At 38.9% G+C, this 19,510-nt stretch overlaps 2 protein-coding genes across 4 annotated transcripts; one reads left to right on the top strand and one right to left on the bottom strand.

Moving 5' to 3' along the window:
- Positions 1-227: 227 nt before the first annotated feature.
- Positions 228-5,093, bottom strand: LOC113032408 (uncharacterized). Of its 2 annotated transcripts, none has more exons than XM_026185321.2 (5): positions 4,909-5,093; positions 4,469-4,576; positions 3,342-3,491; positions 1,598-2,200; positions 228-1,459 (listed from the first exon to the last, which is right to left on the bottom strand). In XM_026185321.2, the coding sequence occupies exons 1-5, from the start codon at positions 4,952-4,954 to the stop codon at positions 540-542; spliced, it is 1,827 nt and encodes a 608-aa protein (XP_026041106.1). In that variant the 5' UTR covers positions 4,955-5,093; the 3' UTR covers positions 228-539. The 2 variants fall into 2 exon arrangements, with proteins under 2 accessions (XP_026041106.1, XP_026041107.1); XM_026185322.2 differs by lacking the exon at positions 4,909-5,093 and adding an exon at positions 4,760-4,897.
- A 1,615-nt stretch (positions 5,094-6,708) lies between these two features.
- tap1 (transporter 1, ATP-binding cassette, sub-family B (MDR/TAP)) lies at positions 6,709-16,226 on the top strand. Of its 2 annotated transcripts, none has more exons than XM_026185549.2 (13): positions 6,709-6,830; positions 7,613-7,945; positions 8,814-9,042; positions 9,704-9,818; positions 10,171-10,301; positions 10,484-10,689; positions 10,824-11,021; positions 11,695-11,823; positions 11,898-12,092; positions 12,166-12,339; positions 14,005-14,164; positions 14,266-14,402; positions 14,486-16,226. In XM_026185549.2, the coding sequence occupies exons 2-13, from the start codon at positions 7,625-7,627 to the stop codon at positions 14,705-14,707; spliced, it is 2,217 nt and encodes a 738-aa protein (XP_026041334.1). In that variant the 5' UTR covers positions 6,709-6,830; positions 7,613-7,624; the 3' UTR covers positions 14,708-16,226. The 2 variants fall into 2 exon arrangements, with proteins under 2 accessions (XP_026041334.1, XP_026041333.1); XM_026185548.2 differs by lacking the exon at positions 6,709-6,830 and adding an exon at positions 6,916-7,074.
- The last annotated feature ends 3,284 nt before the right edge of the window (positions 16,227-19,510 follow it).

The raw sequence follows: 19,510 nt of genomic DNA, 5'->3' as shown, positions 1-19,510 counted from the left end.
GATAACCATGTGTGCATGTATTTGTGTGTATGCGTGTGTTTGTAATTCTTACTGTGAATCAGGGAGCTGCTGGGAGAGCCGTTACTTCATATTGTGTAAAAAGCAGCAGGGCGTGACGAGACAGATTGGTTTGGATTTGATGATTTCACACATACACACATCTGGGGAGTCCTAACAGCTTGACTGTGACTGCTCTGCCTTTGAAAGAATTCTGGAAATACTTCTGGTAGCTGTTAATATTTAATTCACAAGGGAAAATATCAACTTTGACACTTGAGTTGACTTTGACCTTTTACATCATACATATCGAAACGATAAAATAGCAGTTTTGTTGTGCTCTAACAAAATGATGCTCCAAATAACACGAACCACTCGGAGGCCTCAAAATGAACGTAGTGCTTAAATTGTTTCAGCTACATCGAGACAACTACACTGCTTCAAGAAGTGCAAATATAAAAGAAGGATCCACCATCAAGTCTCAAACAAACGGTGTATAATACAAAGTTGGTATTAACTTGGCAACAAACACCAACATTGGTCTACGGGTCACCGACTCTCTCAGGTTGTTGCCCTGGAGCTCCTCTTTCCAAGCAGTATTCCTCCCAAAGCTCATTAAACAAGTTTCCAGTTCCACCAAAAGAACAACACTGGTCCTTTTTGGAGTCACACAATCTTAAATTCATTTTTTTAAACACAGCACAGAAAACCTGGCGTGAAAGCGGCGCTGTCTTCTGATCCACGCAGTGGCTGTAGTAGTACCTGTAGACCTCGGACATGTTTGAGAAGACTGGCTCCAGACAGAGCTTAGAGGTGGACGTTCCACCACAGGAAGGTGACACTTTTGGTAAACTCTCTAGAAACTCCTTCAGGACTATATGCTCAGAAGCTTTACGGGATTTCCTCTGCATTCGCTTCTTACTGTTCTCCTCCGAATCGTCTAGCTGGGAGGCATTCTGGGCCCAGTTAAGCACTGACCACTCTCCAATCCCCAAAGTGGAGAGGAACATTTTTTTGCAAACTTGTTTTTTATCGCCATCTGCTATCAAATGATATCTCATTGAGACTGATCTTCTAGACTGAGTCCACGGTGCACGGGTTCTTTCCACCGGATCACAGTCCACAAGCCCAGCCACATAGACCTTCCTCTGAGTCCAGTTCATACACTGCCAGAAAGCAGTGAACAGCCCACTCCGCGTTTCGTCACTAAAGTCAGCACAAAAGCGGTTCGATGCCCTTTTGCAGGCACCGGATGTGCATCTTGGCCCCATTGACCTTTGAGCTTTAGTAATAGCGGCGCCATCTTTCTTTCTCTTGCTGGTGTACGGTTTTCCCTCCATCCTGAGTTGCTTCTGACGATTTTGTTTCCATGTTAGTGGTTTTGCAACTCTGGATTTCTTTCGGATTGCCCCCTCTTTTTCTGGTAGCCTGTTTTTGTCTTTGTCAGTTGCATTCATGTGTTCTGTAAAAACATGGGAACCTTATTAACATGCACGTATCATTATTGAGATATACCTCATTGCTTCTGCCAAAACTTGTGTAAATCAGGTCAACGAGTTTATAAAGTAACTGATAAACAGTCAAAGAAAAAAACACTCACCTTGAGTAACTACTGCAGTGTTGCTGTCTACAGGAGGGGCAGTCACAACTGGCTTTTTTTCTGACTTGCTCTTGTTTGATTCAGTCTTTTCTGTTGCCCAGTTGAGCACAGACCATTCTCCAATCCCAAGCGTGGACAGGAACATGTTCTTACATACTTGTGTCCGTTTGCCATCCACCATCAAATGATAACGAAGTGATACCGATCTCCTTGAAGGCAACTCCGCAGCCCGAGATCTTTCCACAGAGTCACGATCGACTTGTCCTGCTACATAGAGCTTTCTCTGAGCCCAGTTCATGTGCTGCCAAAATTCATTGAACACCTTCTTCCTTGTTTCTTCAGTAATTTCACTACATAGCCGATTTGTCGCTTTTTTGCATGCATCCGAGGTGCATCTTGGTCCTATGGCTCTTGGGTGTTTGGTTACAATCTCACCATCTTTCTTGCGTTTGCTTACATATGATTTTCCCTCCATCCTCAGCTGTTTCTGCCTGTTTTGCTTCCACTTTAATGGATCTGCAACTTTGGCTTTGGTTATTTTTCTGACAGCGCCTGCTTTATCCAAATTGGTGTTTCCATTTTGGGCAACTGTATTAAGATGTGCTGTACAAACAGATCAAAAAACAGAAAAACATTTTTGTTGTTATTTTTCATTGCTAGCACTGGAGGTTTGGGATTTTTCAGAAACAATGAAACAATGAAACAATCATTCAAGTTTAAACCCTCAAAATCTTTTCTCAGAAATATTGGGGATGTTTATTGGTCTTATTATTATTCTGATAGCACTCAAGCATTTCAGTTGAATGTTCATGGCAAAGAGACCAATTCTGAATACATTAAGAGAGGGAGATGGAGGGCAATGTACTCATCCCTAGTGAAAATTGGGTAAAAATGTGTCAACTGCAGTGGACCATAAAAGTCTCCAATACATGGCGAGAGTTTGGATGGAGACACTTAGTGAGATATTTTATTACACCAATTCAAAAAAGGCACCGAGGAGGTCGCGACTTATGTTGGAGGCTTTGTGGGACCTCTGGAGCTAAACATTATCATATCTTCTGGGGATGTAATGTAATTTTGGTCCTGTATGTGTAATCATATAAATTTTGTTTATGGATCTAAAATCCCCTGTTCATTTCAGTGTATATATTTGGGAGCTGTAAACACGCAAAACTGGAAGAAGTCTGATATGAGACTGTTGGCAATTCTATTGATTGCTAGCAAAAAAGCCATTACAAGGAAATGGTTAAAGGTTGAACCACCGTCACAGGAGGACTGCATCAATATAGTCAACGAAATCTACATTACGGAAAAACTATCATTCACTTTGAGGATTCACAGTGACAAGTTCTATGAGCAACGGTCAAAATGAACCAAATATGTTAAACCAATAAGATCTGACTTTTTGTAAGGTTCTGGAACTACGAGTGATACATGGATTTCGGGGATGTCTAGGCCCGGTGGCGCTGAAGCAGCTGACTTTTCTGTTGACCCAAATTAATTTAACTATATACGTAAAAGTATATATATTAAATAATAATGGATAAATGGATAATAATAATAATAACAAGAATAATTATAAAAATATTATTATAATAAATAATCCACCGGTGTTACTGAAAATTAAAAAAAATATATACATATATCAATTGAATGTTCACAAAATTAACTTTTTATAATACTTGCATGCACACTTATACATCCAAGTAAAGGTGGATGTACATTAACTCTTATCTGTACTTACTAGTGTCAGCACCCACAGGTGCTTGGTGATGTACAGGAAATTGGGAGATCATCTGCTGCTCAGATATTGTCATTGAGTGGGACCGTTTTTTACCCACTCCATCTTTGTCCATGTCAGATTTCCTGCTTGCATCACCGACATGCAGGTGGTCTATGTAGAGAAGCATACATTGTAACAAGCAGCAATGAGTTGACTGTCCAGAATTCTGTCAGCAGTAACTCTCCCCCTAGTCTCCACATGTAATTGTGCACACATCAACAGCCTGTTTTACATTGTTGTAGCCCACATTCATGTTCAGTAAATATGTCTGTTTGTATGAAGCTTTGTTTTGTTCTGTTTGCTTGTATCAATGGCTCTGTGGATTATTGAGTCATTTATAGGCTCAAACTCAGGAGGCAGGAATTGAACTCAAAATGAGCTTTAATGTTGATTTCCCAGGTGATAAACAGTCCAGAATCCACAAGACAAGTTACAGAAAATAGGACATCTATACATCTACACAGTAAATACAAGGGCTACAAAGACAAGGAACAGGTAGCTGGAGGGATGAATCAATAAAGGTTAAAAACACAAGACTATACAGAAATAACCCTAAAAAAAGAATATTAACAAAAATGAGAAACAAAGAAGTGAAACCCCAGATACTCAGAAGCTACTAATCAACTGTAATCAAATAGACACTGACATTGACCCTTAAATGAATAAAAATAATCATTTAAAAGTGTAAAACATGCAAACACGTTTTTTTTTGTGCCTTACCTTGTATATTTGTGTGTTCTGTGACTGGTAAATAGTCACTCGTGCCCCACAGGAATATTTGAATATGAAATATTGATATCATGTTGGTAACACAAACTGTGTACTAAAGATAATTCTTCTCTTTGTATGGCTTTGGCATACTTGGCATACAAACCCTTTTCACTTCCCAGCACTCACATTTGAAATGTAACATCCTTGCTAAACAAAAATATACTACTAAACCTATACTTCTTATTTGAAGTGACCAGAGTGGCCTGGGATTATGTTACAATTTGTGAATTGTTTAAGTCTGCCTCTGCTTGTTAGGACAGGTGAATACCTGATATTTTTCACATTTCATTAAACATTGCATGAGCTCATATACCCACCTGGTGGGATGTGATGGTGCCCAAAAGTCTCAGGGACTGTGGGTCTGTGGACTGGGGTTTCGGGGGTGGGTTTGGGAAGAAGACCAATATCCTCCATTGCTGCAATAGCTAAAACATGAAAAAGAAAAGAATTATTATTGTATTTTACGATTGATTTTAAAATCGCATTTTCTCCAGCCATCTTTCTTTCCCCTCTTAGGTCATCACTAAAATCAGCCTGAAACCCCGTCAGCGCAGCTGTTTACTGTGCACAACAAACCCATGTGGCCAAATCCAGATGTTTTAGCTTACGTAGAAGTAGGCGTTGCTGGGCCTGAGAGTCACGGAAAAACTGCAGATCGAGAAGCTGCTCCTAACGCGGTATATCTGGCTAAGCTCTCACCCTTCATGCAGGCTGAAACCTTTAAAACGACACATTTCTGGCGTTCGTGTTTGCTTACACAGCGTTATACATTTGAAAACGTCTCGTAAACCCGTCGCTTCCATCCAGACCAGCTCACAAATGTCCCCGCTGCCAACTGTTTACTCCATCGCGGCTCTGGCAGCGAAACTCCGCAGCAGTCAAATCAGTTAACTCGACTTTTATTTGGCTAAATGTTCATAACTGTATGCTCTGAGGGGCTTCTCACAGGCAGCTGCCATGTCTGAGCATGCGCATCCAGGCTTTCCAGGGTACATATACAAGTGACTTTGGTGTGACAGTTTATAACAGAGATGGGAGCTCAGTTTCACAAATGTATGAATCACATATGTGTAAAGTTACGCCTTAATTTCAGCCAAAGGGAAACAAAAATGAATATTATTGTTGCAAATCCCATAAAGTCTTCTGACAGTATTCTGATGCAGGCCATCTATGCAAGGATTATTTATATCATTCAATTCTGCGGTTACAAAGAGATTAATTGCTTTAGTTTGCACTAGAAGAACAATGACAACAATGTGCCATGTCTAACAACATGTAAATATGCTTTTATATACTGAAAAAAAGACAGTGTAAGAGCATAATTCTCCATAATAATAGGTCTAATGGGTCAACATAAGGGTTCAAATTAGAATTATTCAGTGGCTGCTCTCAGTTCAATATTTACCATAGTAGCCTATTTTATTTACCAACTGTGGTTTGCACCATTGCCTCACAGCAAGAAAACCCTTTGTTCAAATCCATCACAAGGCTGGAGCTTTCCTGCAGGGACTTTACATGTTCACAACCCTAAACTGGATAAGCAGAAGAAAGTGAATGGATGGACTTTCCTTGATTTTTTTCATTTAGTAAAGCATTCTACTTTTGAACAGATTACTGTGGATTTAATTAACAGTTATGATTACTAGGTACTAAAAACGCTTCATTTTCTCCAAAGTTAACCTCAGTGAACTGCAGTATAAACATGCTGCATACATTTTAAAGAAATCATTATCCCAAAAGTGCTGCTGCAGTAGAAATTTCGAAAATATTTCCCGACATAGAAACTAGAATACAGTGAAAACACAAAAAGGGATATTGTATTGGCTGAATCCAGTTTGAATTAGTTTAGAATTCTACATTTTAAACTTAAAACTTTTAAACTAAAAGTTTTTTAATGCAATAAAGGACTATAAATCTGTCGTTTTTTAAGTGCTGAAGTGTAAGAAATTGACCAAAGATGTATTTTATTGCTTTTTATTTTTTTCAAAATAAACAGCAAAGCAAACACATGCTTTGTGGTTTACAGGGGTTTACAAAGAGGGTTCCTAAAATAGTAGGAACACTTTTAGCGTTGCTTTTTCCAGCCATCAAACCGGAAAGAAGGGAAAGGAAGGAAACTGTCAGGGAGTTCAAAGTTTCTGTTGGGGGTTTCAGTGTCCAAGATCAGGCAAGAGACAACATGTGACCGTCAGGCAGGCAAATCAGGCAACAAATAAGCAGCCGCAAGGCAGGATGAAAAGAGGAATACCTCAGAGGAGGTTCATGTGGCTATTATTGGATGGGTTTACACTCAATGTAAACCAGTAAAGATAATTAAACAATATATATCAAAACTACATCACAAAACAATATACATAGCTATTTAGTCTACTATTGCTTCTGGGAATGCATGAATGAATGAATGAATGAAGAAATATATGAAAGTATAAAGATATATATCCAAGCGATTTATGTAATTACTGTGATTCTAGCTGTTGTTCATTTAAAACGAGTAAAAAGCTCATGCAATTGTACCTCCTCGCCACATGGGGTCGCTGTTGGACTGATTTTCATATCAGGCACATCCTATCAACTTTGCAGTGTTGGTGGCAGCAGGCACTCCACACACTGAAGTTATTCTTCAAAAACAAGTTTTCTGAGTAGTAATGTTGAAATAAAAACGTCACGGTTTAAATAAAGGTAAGTTTTGTTTGTCGTTGGTCTTCGGTAGGAGGACGTATGTGGGACTTTCCATTCCAAAAGCTCTATAAATAGTTAGTTTCGGTTTCAGTTTTGCCAGTCAGTGGTTGTCGGTTCGTGACTGAACAGGCTGCCGGTTTGTAGATATTAAATTAACGTTATTTACTTGGTCTGAGGTTATATTCGAGTTTTTCAAAGGTTTGGGACGTTCGTCGAAGCAAATAGGTCGTGTCAAGGAAACCGAGTAAGTAGGTTGGATTTAAGGGTAATTATAACAGTTGCTATCCCCTGTAAACTCATGTAGTATACGCTATCAATGCTGTTTATGATAGTAGGTGTCAACATTTGCCATAATTGTTTGTGTTTGTGTGTGATGTTTGGTTTATTCACGGAGCAATTTCAAAGAAATCATCAGGGCAGCAGAAAATGAAAGTAAATGCAATCGGCAGCAAAGTGAAAGTAAATAGGGACCATTGTCCTTAAAGGGCATTCAAAATGTAGGCCTGGTGTTTGATGTTTGATCATGTTTGATCCGTCAGTCCCATCCACCCAACACTTATAGACGTAATGTCACTCTTCCAGGGGGAAAAGGAAATACTCTAGTGTACAAAGACTAGTGCATGGTGCGTTATAGCGTTAATATATGAGTATAAGCTGAAAAAGTTGCTTTAAAAAAAGTTTGCCCACTGGTGACACATAGATCATTCTTATTTTATGTTTTTGCATGTTTGCATATTTTGCTGATATTAATACTCAGCTGTCTCTGTCATTTGTTTTTGCAGAGTGTGTGCGTAATGCAGAAGATGAGCTACTTTTTCCCAGTGCTTTGCGTGTGCCTGGATGTGTGTGTGGTGCACACCATCCGCCTGGCCCAACTCTCGCCTCTCCTACTCTCTCATCCATTCATCACCCTATGGGTAGGAGCCCTGACCAGAGCCTCCCTCCTTGCCTTCCTGGCCTTCACCTACCCTGGAAGCCTACCATGGACTAAAAGCTTCGAGGGGATCCAGAGCTTAGGGGTCCTTTGCTTCCACTTCCCAGTGTACGCTACTCTTCTCTGGGTGCTGGGGCAGTCCACCATGGAGGAACTGTGGGGGTGGCACTCTTGGGAGAGGGTGAGTGTATGTGTTTTGTTGCCTACCATGCTACAATATGTGCAACCTTGGTGAGCAGCAAGAAGGAAAATATGAATTCATTACCTAATGCACTTTGAGGGGACATATCTCAATAAGAAATGTGCTTTTCTTTACGTGCAATAGCTATCTGTGAACTGCAGGATTCTTACCAGCTACTTTGAAGTGTAAAATGCATCACACAAATCTTATGATAAGAGTTGAAGTTTATTGTTCTATATCAGTAACTTCTCCTGCAGCAGAAAGTTGTAAAAGTGCCAGTTAAAACTGCAGTATCAGTAAGAACAGTCAAATATATTAGATAATGAAAATATCAGGAGCATTTAGCTGAAATAAGAAGTATGAATACAAGTATTTGTTAATGTATCTATAATCTACATTTTTTATGCTATTTTTACTTGGAATCTTTTTAAACTGTGTTACTGCTATTTGTGGCCACCTCCTTTACCACTGTTATTGCCACCCTGGAGGTCTTCAGTTCTTCTTCTTTTGTTTCATGACAGAAACCACTTAACAACTTTGTGATTGCTGCCAGCATGGATGGGATGCATAAATTGTTGCTTTCATGTCTTAAGTCTGATCAGCAGACAAAACACACATTTACACATTAATATAATGAAAAAGTGAATAATTTTTTTCTCTATATGTGTTTATTAGATTTCTAGTAGTAGATCTCTCAGATAATTGAACAGTTTCCAGTGTAATTGAACTTTTTTTGAGCAGAAAATAAAAATAATGCATAAAACATACTCAGCCTGGAACAAGATCTGAGACCAAAACCAATTTATTTCATCTAAGCTAACTAAACACACGTGTAATGGTTATATTAAACCTGTCCTTTGTCCTGCAGGTGTTACAGGGTTATATCGTGACACTAGTGGCCTGGCTCTACTGGAGTCGGTATGTGTCATCTCTTTTGATCTCCTGGGGCCAGTACATTTCATCTTTTATTAAGAGGACACCATCTCAGAAGCCAAAAGAGGAGACTGGGGCCTCTCTGAAGAGACTGATGGGATACATGCAGCCCTTTTTCTGGCGCTTTGTTGCTGTGCTGATACTTGTCTTTCTCTCGTCTTATGGTATGTGAAATAACACCTTTGAAGTGGGGTCTGTTGCGCTTCTTTCATTCCATCGTATTTATAGTATTACAATTGTGTATTCTCATATTAAACATCATCAGAGTGGCAAATAATGAGGTTAGCATACGTGAAAGTAAACCCTGTATGCAGAATGTCATGCTTCAGACTCGGTTTCAGATAGTTTTTTAAAGAGAGGGAGAAGGGTGATAAATGTGCCCGTTCCAGACAGTGAATTACCTAGAGGGTTGCATTAAGGCCCAGTATAAGATAAATAAGGATTATTGTGAACTTTGAATCATGTGTGGAGTCCAAGAATACAAATCTGGAGCCTAAAGCGTAATACGCCTCTTTTCGTTTAAATTAAAGCATGCATGTCCTTCTTGCCACTACAGTGTTTTGAAATTATATCCTGTAGTTATCATTGTGTTCGTGTCATTGTCCTCATGCTGTTAATTTAAGTATAGGAAAAAAGGTCTTGTTTTCTGCAGCACTAGCTGCATATCTGTAATAATGCCAGCAACATGAAACTGTAATTGTAGGCAATTGTAATTGTAATTGAAATGTAATCACAGTCCACTGACGCTGCTGAATGTAAAAGTTAACCTGGCAGTTGGGCTTTGCCAAAGATCAGTATGGTGATAATGTTAACACCTGCTTTCAGGTGAGATGGCTATTCCTCAGTACACTGGACGCATGGCTGACTGGATCATGAATGAAGAAGCACCTGACGCCTTCACAGAGGCCATTACAATCATGACACTAATGACCATTGCCAGGTAATACAACCTTTGTCTTCTTTGGTTATTAAAGTTGGTTTTTAAAAGGTTCTCTCCGTTTACTAACGCAGAACAATTTAATTAGAATAAATAAAAAACATGTGATCTGTTTGCTAAAAATTTCAGGGATTTTTTTTAATACTCAGAAATGAACTGAAAGAGTGTTGTGAGGATGGTCAGCGTTAACCTAGGATGCTTTTTACACCCGAGCTCCTGCTCCAACCCATGTAGTGTAGTTTCAGTCACTTCTGAGGATATGTGTACAACAGAAGCTTAACAAAAGCTTAAAGATATGGCTGTAATAATATTTTATGTACTTTTAGTGTAACTCTTCCTCTGCTTTATGTCTCAGTGCTGTGCTCGAGTTTATATGTGACCTCACGTACAATATCACCATGAGCCGCATACACACCTCGGTGCAGGGAGTCGTCTTCCAGGCCGTGCTGAAACAGGAGATCGCTTTCTTTGATGCCACTTCAACAGGTAAATTATGTACAAACTGTATACAAGATTAATGTTTCATTAATTAATAACTAAAACCCTAAAAGCCAATCTCAGTTTCCTCTTAAAAAGTTTTGTGAACTTGTTACAAATAATCCAGAAAAAAGAAGTATATATACACTTAAAATGCGATCCCTTTAAGAAGACTCATGCTGTACTGTTAGGTGAACTGGTGTCACGGATTACCACTGATACCAACAGCGTGAGTGAAGCTCTGAGCGAGGAGCTGAGTCTTCTGATGTGGTACACGGCTCGTTTCGGCTTCCTCTTGTTCTACATGGTGAGCCAGTCATGGAAAATGACGCTGCTCACATGCATGGGGCTGCCCATCATCTGGGTCATACCCAAGCTCACCGGACGCTTCCACCAGGTGATGTGATAAATTTAGCTTTTATTACTTGTTGATCAAATCTCCTCTGATCAGTTACAATAATGACAAATCAATAAAATATGTCTTGTTTTACTGAATCAAACTGTGTAGTTTAATTTTTCATTATATTTCAGACTATTGCTGTGCAAGTTCAAGAGTCACTGGCAAAGGCTAACCAGGTGGCCACAGAGACCTTCTCAAACATGAAGACAGTGAGGAGTTTTGCCAATGAGGACGGTGAGACAGAGAAGTACAGACTGCGCCTGGAGGACACTTACGCCCTTAATAAAAAGGAGGCAGCTGCCTATGCGGCTTCTACCTGGGCTAACAGTGTGAGTTGAACACTGATCTATGCTACAGAGTATTTGCAGTTTTTGTTTAGCCTGACTTGTGTGAATATGTGGCAGTGGGAGTGTCTAAAGGCAGCTAACAAGACATTTAAACACCTTTTATTTGTTGTTTTTATAGCTAGAAATTGTAACTGAGATAAATACACAAGGTGAAATCTGATTATAAATTTCAAAGAGGATCTATTGTGCTTTTCGGTGCATGCGAAAACATAAATGCAATCAGATCTGACCTTTAACCTGCCTACTCCTGCTCCTGCTGTTGTGCTGTAAGTTCAGACCTCTGGTGGTGTCTTTGTTGACAGAGGATGTTAAGCAGTGCATTTCTCGCACCTATGAATATATATAGGCCTTGTTATTAAGAGGCCAAACCCATCATTATATCACACAATAAGCAGTTAAGGAGTGTAGCAGATACCAAACATTTGTCCAGCTGCAATCTTTGGTGCTTATTATATTCTCTTGTTTCAAAGTGAAGTGCATAAAGGGCTCTAACTTTAAATCACACAAAGCAAATTTCAATAAATCTAAAAGAGGGTACACCAAGGTGGTACACTGTAAATGTAGACTTCAGCATCACGGTCAATTACTCATTAATACTTAATGTAACTCATTTTACAGTTGATCACTCTGTAAGCTGTTGTTCTTGTTTCTCCAGATGACTACCCTAGCTTTGAAGGTATGCATTCTGTACTACGGGGGCACACTTGTGACCAGGGGGGCCGTCAGCAGTGGAGATCTTGTGTCGTTTGTCCTTTATGAGCTGCAGTTTGCCTCTGCTGTTGAGGTGAGCCATCGACCAAGAAGAAGCATAAATGGATGCTCACTTTTTCCTTTTATTCATGACTACTTCTCTTTCAGGCTGTCATGCGATATTACCCACAAGTGAAGAAAGCAATTGGAGCCTCTGAGAAGATCTTTGAATATTTGGATAGAAAACCTCAAGTACCCCCAGATGGTACTTTGGCCCCTGAAAATCTTCAAGGACACATTCAATTCAAAAATGTTACATTTTCATATAATGGAAAATTAAATGAAGAAAATCTCGTCCTTAAGGTATGTACTAATTTGTCCTGTGCATGTTTTACTTCAAGTTAAAGCATTCCTTAAAATATACCTCTTTCACCAGAATATATCTCTGGAGGTAAAGCCAGGCCAAATCACTGCCCTCGTGGGTCTTAATAGATCAGGGAAGTCCACCTGCGTGAAGCTGCTGGAGAGGTTTTACCAGCCTATAGGAGGGGAGATTCTCCTGGATGGCAAACCACTGAAAAGCTACAAAGACCAGTACCTACATGACAAGGTTTGTGAATATCAGATATTTAATTCCATTTGTGTTTTTATTTATAATCTTTGTGCTTAACGGTGCCATGGGAAACACTCAACGCAAACATTTCTTTGGTTTGTTTACAAGAAAATTCCAGAATGCACCTTTAAAGCTGCATTAAGTGGGGTCTTTTTTTGGCCACTGGGGGAAAAACTGCTTATAAAGCTAAATTATAAGCTGTTAAGCTGTTGCTCTAAAATTATTAAGTGTGATGCAAGTTCTGCATGCAGTATTTTCAGAAGATCGATTTAATGCCTAAACATTTCTTCTTTAAAAAGATGAAAGGTCAATAACATCATATTTTAGCTTTAAAAGACCTGATCACAGTGGAAAAACAACAGTAAACACTTTTAGCCTGTTGGGACCCACTGAGGATAGTTTTCAGGGCCATATGTTTCTGTATATTTTTTTTTTTATGTTTTTTACTGGGATCAAATTTTACTATATCTTTTTTAGAAGAAATAAATGCAGAGGTATTATTGTTTTGCATTTTCTAACTAGTATTTCTCTTCATGTTATTTTTTTCAATTTAGTTTAATCTCATTTAAAGCCAGATTTACTAATACTTTGTGCCAATTGGTTTAAAATAAAGTGCTGTTGGTATTTACAAAGCGACTGCGAGTAAGAGGTAAGAACTGAGTTTGTGACTGACCCTGTTCTGTATGTCTTTCTGGGAGTCCCCTACTGAAGGAGCAAAACATAGGGAGAAAATCTTTTTAATCAAGCACGTAAAGTTATCTTTTTTGTGCTTGATATTTAAATGAACTGACTGCATCCAAATTTAGAAAACAACGCAACTTTTGTACATCGCTCAGAAAAAGTAACTACTCCTACGAATACTGTTTTACTATTTGGGGACTGCGTTCACACGCTATTTTGCCCAGTTTAGTATATCTGGCCCTTAGTTCCCAGAGTGGATTTTTAATATAAATATAATTACAATTAAAATTGACCAGTTTCATTGCTAGGTTTTTGTTATTATGAAAGTAACTGACTCGCAGTCACAGGGACACCAACCGTCCCAGTAACTGTATGCATCAAACCCTCATCAGACTCACTGTTAGGACAAGTTTGACCAAAGGCTAAAACAAAATACATTTCCTGTATATTTTCCTTTTTTTTCAAGTGTCTAAAATTATTTCAGTTCTTTCCTTTTTATATAAGTGTATTTTATTTATTTTTTTAATTTCAGCTAAGTATTTTCTACACCTAGTTTTAGTTTAGTTTTAGCTAACAGTAAACTTCAGCTGGGAACAAAGACATCATCAACATCAACCTCTGTGGCTATTCGCACCTAGGGGTTTATCAAGTCCTCATGCCACAAATTTAACTCCTAAACTGAAGTTAAAGATACTAAATAAATCCTGTGAATTCTGTATAAAATGGAAATGGAATGAAATTAGCCCCTGAGCTTCAGCTAATGATGACAGGGAAGCATTTTCACAGATTACTAAACGTTTTTCCTCCAAATTCCTGTTTAAATTCACTCCTTTGTCATCTGTCTTATCTTGTTATAAGGATACTTATTTGTGCTTTTTCTTAGCTTTAATCTGCAGCTGATTTCTTTGAAGGCCCTGCTTAGAGTCTGCTGTGAATATTACACAGTCACTAATATCCTGTCTTCGTTCTGTTTGCTCACAGATTGCTGTGGTGAGCCAGGAATGTGTGCTGTTTGCTCGCTCTGTTCGAGAGAACATCAAATATGGCTACGAGCATGCCTCTGATGAGGAAATGCATAGGGCTGCAAATCTGGCCAGCGCCCACAAATTCATCATGGAACTGCCGAATAAATATGACACAGGTTCGACCCAGAATCTCAGCGTTTAACGGCACCACAACATTTCATATTTTCTAAGGCCCTACCTAAGCAAAAGTTTGTTGGTACATCCCTCTGTTTCATAGATGCCGGGGAGAAGGGTGGCCAGGTGTCTGGAGGCCAAAAGCAGCGTATTGCTATTGCTCGAGCTTTAATCAGACGTCCTAAAGTCCTGATTCTGGACAATGCCACAAGTGATTTGGACACAGAGAACGAATATCAAGTAGGAAATTCTTCATCTTTAGTGATTTTGCATATTTCTTAAAGCTGTTTTTCCTTTAAAACCATAATAATTGTGCTCTACAGGTCCACCAGGCGTTGACGGATCAAGCAAAAGACTGCTCCGTGCTGTTGATATCCAACAAGATGAGTGTTGTTGAGAAGGCCAGTCACATAATTGTCATCGATAGAGGGATGGTGAAGGAAGAGGGCAACCACGAGGAGCTGATGAATAACAAAGGCCTTTATGCTGGCCTGGTGGAAAAGCAAAATAAGAGCTGTTTCCGAAATGAGGAAGAATTGAATTGAGATGCAGTGAGAAGTGTGAGCAGCACTCCAGGAACAGACTTGCTGGTTTTAAGACTTAGATCTGATTTATGCTTCAGCGGGAAATCTACACCTTAACCTGTGATGTAGCCATAAACCCCTGCTAACCCTGCAACCTAACCCGACATGCACCTCCAGTGAAATGTAACTACACATTGGGTGGATGCAACCCGAAGTTACTGTGATTGGCTTGTTCAGCATCATCGATTCCTCCTGTATATTTTGAGTGCTAGTTTTTCGCAGCAGTTTTTAAAGTTACGAGTGAAAGAATAACAGTGGTCACTTCAGTATAAGGAATAATAATCATAGCATCAATGTAAGGATTCACAAATGTCAGCAAACTCCTGGAGTGCTGAAACTGTCAGAATAGACATGAGAGAATGAGTACAAAGAAGTGAAAAACGGGAAGGACAAATATGTCTGACTGCGAAAAAAAACTGACCACTACAAATAGCAGCGACCCAGAAGAGAAAAAAGTCCCCAAATTACATTTTATATCTATCAGCTGGCACCACATATGAAACATCAGGACTTGACCACACAGTAATTAACACATAATGCACCAGCAAAGGCATAAATGCCGGCAATGACGTTTAACCCACTTAAGCAGGTTATGTGTGGGCTCTACAAAGATTCCCCGCAGAAGTCTAAACCAGGCCTAAAAGATGCAAAACTCAGGCTACATTTATATTGTAAATATTTTTTTTGCAGTGAGACCACCCCTTGTATTACAAAGGTTTGCTGGAGTTTACCCAGTAAGACTGTTGCACCTTAAAGTCCTTGAAGCTGTTATCTACCTACTCAGCAGTCCCTGAGAGTTGCATCCTGTCCCAAAGATGCAACCAACAGACCGGTCCAGATAAAAATCCTCCGTCATAATAAAATAATGCATTTTCAATCAAGAAATCTAAATGAGTAAAGCAACTATAAACAATAATGTCTAGTTTTTGGTTAAAAAAAAAACATCAAATTTTCAAACAAAAAAAATCTGTATTATAAACCTTCAAGCCATGATTGATTTGCAGCTTTCCCTCCAATGCTGTGATACATCCAGACATACAGTTTTAAAAGAAAAGGCACAGTACCATAAGCAGTTTAGCAAAATCAGTGGTAGTGGGTAGATTAATGTTTCTTTATTATTGTCACATCACCCAAACCCACATCCCTCTGGTGAGCTTTTATATCCCTTTGGGTGTGATTGAGAGAGCTCATGGTCACCCACTCTTTTGCTTCATACACTTTGCTTCATACACTGTAGATGTAGAGATCAAGCAGCTAGATTCACTTTACTTTATATTGCACTATTTAAAACTGTGTTTCTAAATGTTCTGGATGGGTTTATGTGTGTTTGTTTATTTTTCTGTACTTTTCCCTTTATGGATGATTCTTTACGACTCAATGTTCAAACTTGTTTGCTTCCACAGAAAAATATTTACACAAATCATGACTTGCTCCATTGTTTTTAATATTCAACTTTTCATTAGTAAATCTTTTAAACAGAGCTGTTCTGTGGTGCGTGTGATTTATTAATGTAAAAAAAAAAATTCTCATAAAGATGTTTTCTTTGTAATAGCGTTAAGTTGTTGCGGAAGGTTCTGGGTGCTTATGCTTTCCGCTTTTGTTGTATGGTAAAACGTCACAATAAATTATTACTGTTAAATAACATGTGGATTCAAGTAAGTGTTAATAAAGCAAAAGTAGGTTTTGCATTTTAAATTCCTCAAAGTTGCCACCTCTTGCTTTGTTAACAGCTTTACATACTCTTTCTGTATACAGCATTCTTAACACTCTTGTAGAAGTTCCCTCATAAGCCGAGCACAACTTGTTGGCTGCTTTTCAACTATTCCCAAATTAACTCAACTGGATTTAAGTCGTGACTGTGGTCTTAATGTCCCCTGTGCCTCACAGTGAGGGCCACACATGGAAATCCAATCTCTTTTCCTTTATTTTACAAAGATAATGTGTCTGGTACCAAAAATAGCACAGTTAAACTCATGAGGCTGAAGTCTGGATTCACATGGGTCAGTTGTCAAGTCATGTTTTTTCAGGCTAAAGCAGTTCTCTTCTTCATACTGGTCTCCTTCAGTACTGGCTCCACCTTCAAGGCCTGATTCACTCAGTCTCCCTCCAACAGCTGATGAAATGTGTCTGCTATTTGAACTTCTGGAGGCTTTGATGTGGGCTCTAATCTGAGGCGCTGTTAATGGGCGAGGATGGTAAAGCAAATGGAACTTCTCTGTAACTGGGAATTTCTAGTTTTTCTTTTTTTGGTTTGACCTACATGAGAGCCAATTTCATCAAGTGGAATAGACTTGGGGATGATTTAACACTTTTTGCACTTTTTTAGTTACTTGGAGACCAGGCAAACTTTTATTTATTCAACTGTCTGCTGATCAGCCATGCCACATTAAGATGAATTTTTATGGTGTGACATTCACTGTCTTCATTTGAATTTCAGAAGTCAGATGTCCTCGGCTTCCATAGGACAACAAGTTGGGTACATGCTGGACAGGTTGCCAGCCTGTTGCATGGCCAAACTAAGTTGTTATGTGTAGCTAAAGCACTGGCTCATGCCTTAGGTACATCTTTTATGCTAATGATTCCATCATCATTATCATCATCATCGTTTATTTATATAGCACTTTAAAAACACACAAGGGTGACCAAAGTGCTGAACAACAGAAACATAATAGATACCATAAGAATAATAAATATGATAAAATAATAAACTAGCGAAAACAATAAAATACAAGTCAGTCAACCACTGAGTCAAAAGCCATTGAATAAAAATGCGTTTTCAATCTGGATTTAAAAACCATCACTGATGTCGATTGCCTAATGTGAAGAGGAAGATTATTCCAAAGCTTAGGAGCCACAATAGAGAACGCTCGGTCTCCTCTCAGTTTCAGCCCTGATTTGGGGACTGAGAGCAACAGCTGCTCAGCTGACCGGAGCGAATGAGTGGGGACATAGGGCTTCAGCAAATCAGACAGATACGCAGGTGCCAGACCATTTAAAGATTTAAAAACCAATAAAAGAACTTTAAAATGAATCCTAAATTCAATTGGAAGCCAGTGCAGGGAGGCCAGAACCCGAGTAATGTGCTCAAATTTCCTTTTACCAGATAAAAACCGTGCCACAGCATTCTGTACTAGTTGCAGGCGTGTCAGAGTGCCCAGTCCAACCCCTATTAAAAGGGAGTTACAATAATCCAAGCGTGAGGTTATAAAAGCGTGGATAATAGTCTCCAAGTCACGCCTTGAAAGAAAAGGTTTAACCTTCAACAGACGCCTGAGTTGATAGAATGACGATTTCACCACCCAATTAACGTGGCCATCAAAGGTAAGTGCAGAGTCGATTTTTAACCCAAGATTGGTAATCGAGCTCTTCAGGTGAGGGGTCAGAGCAGCAAGGTCAACATCAGGGATATCAGAGGAACAATTCGGGCCAAACAGAATTACTTCCGTTTTACGTTCGTTAAAATTTAAAAAGTTTTGAGCCATCCATGACTTAACATCACTAAGGCAATCAAGCAGGAGTCTAATTTGGGAGCTATCAGAATGACTGAAAGGAAAATAAAGCTGGCAATCATCAGCATATAGATGATTAGTCAGATGAACAAATCATAGCTTTGTAATGATGCTATGCGAATTTTAATGGTTAACATACTGCAAACCAAGTCCATCCAGTTACAATTAACACAATCCTGCATATGTTAAAACTCTCCAGGTTAGGGAAAGGTAAACAGTCTATCCTTTTTACTACAAAAGTTTTGAAAATTTAGCTCGAGACAACAAAAATGGCAAAATAGCTTAAATATTATAGAATATAAATGCCATTATTTTGGCTTATATGCAACATGGCAAAACAAATATGAACCCAAATATGTAAGTAATATTACGTAATAATAACAATATGTTAAAGAAAAATATCTCCATTTAAAATATATATTAAATATCTATTTAACACAGCAAAAATAAAACTTAATTTAAAATGCTTACTAATGAATACGTTTACGTAAAAACTTTACAGTCAATGTACATTGTAATGAAAGTCGTGCGCACAGTACAGGGTAGAAATAAACTGTTGAAGCACAGATGATGCATCGCTATACAGATGTGTTGCATAAAAGATTTATTGTATCTGTCCTTGTGGCATTGAATCAGTCTGTTGGAGAATGTGCTCTATGGTGCAGCAGTGACGAGTGAAACCCGTTGCCACTGCTTGTCAACAATCCCAGTCTCCTCTTATTTTATTTTTATTTTTTGGGAAACTGCACATGTATCTGTCTTTCTATCTATCTAGACTGCAGGATACTGTTAAACATAGCTTCTTTAAAGCGGTTAGTCACGGAGTTGGAAAAAAAGATGTCCATTTTTTTGAGGGCATCAATCACAAAGCAGCTAAGGGGGTTATTTCATGAATGTGCCGCTTTAAATGGAAACATCTCACCAAAAAAAATAAAAAAATACAGTTGCTACCCAGGTATTCCGCAGTGGGTTTAATAAAACGGAGATCACCTGCATGACAATCCAAACTCTCTTGAGGACAAAACATACTAATCCATATAGACAGAGAAGCGTTAGCCTGAAAATTACAGCAATTATTAACGCAGTGCGTCGCCAGATAGCTCATTACTGTATAAAAAATCTGAAACATGCAATATTTTCAGAGTACAAGATGTACAGACTGTGCTGTTTGACTGACACCTGCTTACAGCCAATTATGGCGCGGAATCATCGTCCACGTGACAGGAACGACGCGGCACTGCCACGAGAGGGGTTT

This window comes from Astatotilapia calliptera, chromosome 11 (genome assembly GCF_964374335.1).
Source record: "Astatotilapia calliptera chromosome 11, fAstCal68.1, whole genome shotgun sequence".
NCBI classification, from domain to species: Eukaryota; Metazoa; Chordata; class Actinopteri; order Cichliformes; family Cichlidae; genus Astatotilapia; species Astatotilapia calliptera.
The sequence above is the reverse complement of the archived record's forward strand: the minus strand, read 5'-3'. Positions and strand labels throughout refer to the sequence as shown.

What these genes read in the sequence shown, in the direction of transcription:
- LOC113032408 (XM_026185321.2), bottom strand. Translation starts at nt 4,954, where the DNA reads ATGGAAGCGACGGGTTTACGAGACGTTTTCAAATGTATAACGCTGT. An exon ending in TTTCAAATGTATAACGCTGT is followed by an intron (nt 4,577 to 4,908) that starts GTAAGCAAACAC and finishes TTCATGTTTTAG; the next exon opens with CTATTGCAGCAATGGAGGAT. An exon ending in ACCTGTGGGTGCTGACACTA is followed by an intron (nt 2,201 to 3,341) that starts GTAAGTACAGAT and finishes CTGTTTGTACAG; the next exon opens with CACATCTTAATACAGTTGCC.
- tap1 (XM_026185549.2), top strand. Translation starts at nt 7,625, where the DNA reads ATGCAGAAGATGAGCTACTTTTTCCCAGTGCTTTGCGTGTGCCTGGAT. An exon ending in ACCAGTACCTACATGACAAG is followed by an intron (nt 12,340 to 14,004) that starts GTTTGTGAATAT and finishes GTTTGCTCACAG; the next exon opens with ATTGCTGTGGTGAGCCAGGA. An exon ending in ACACAGAGAACGAATATCAA is followed by an intron (nt 14,403 to 14,485) that starts GTAGGAAATTCT and finishes TGTGCTCTACAG; the next exon opens with GTCCACCAGGCGTTGACGGA.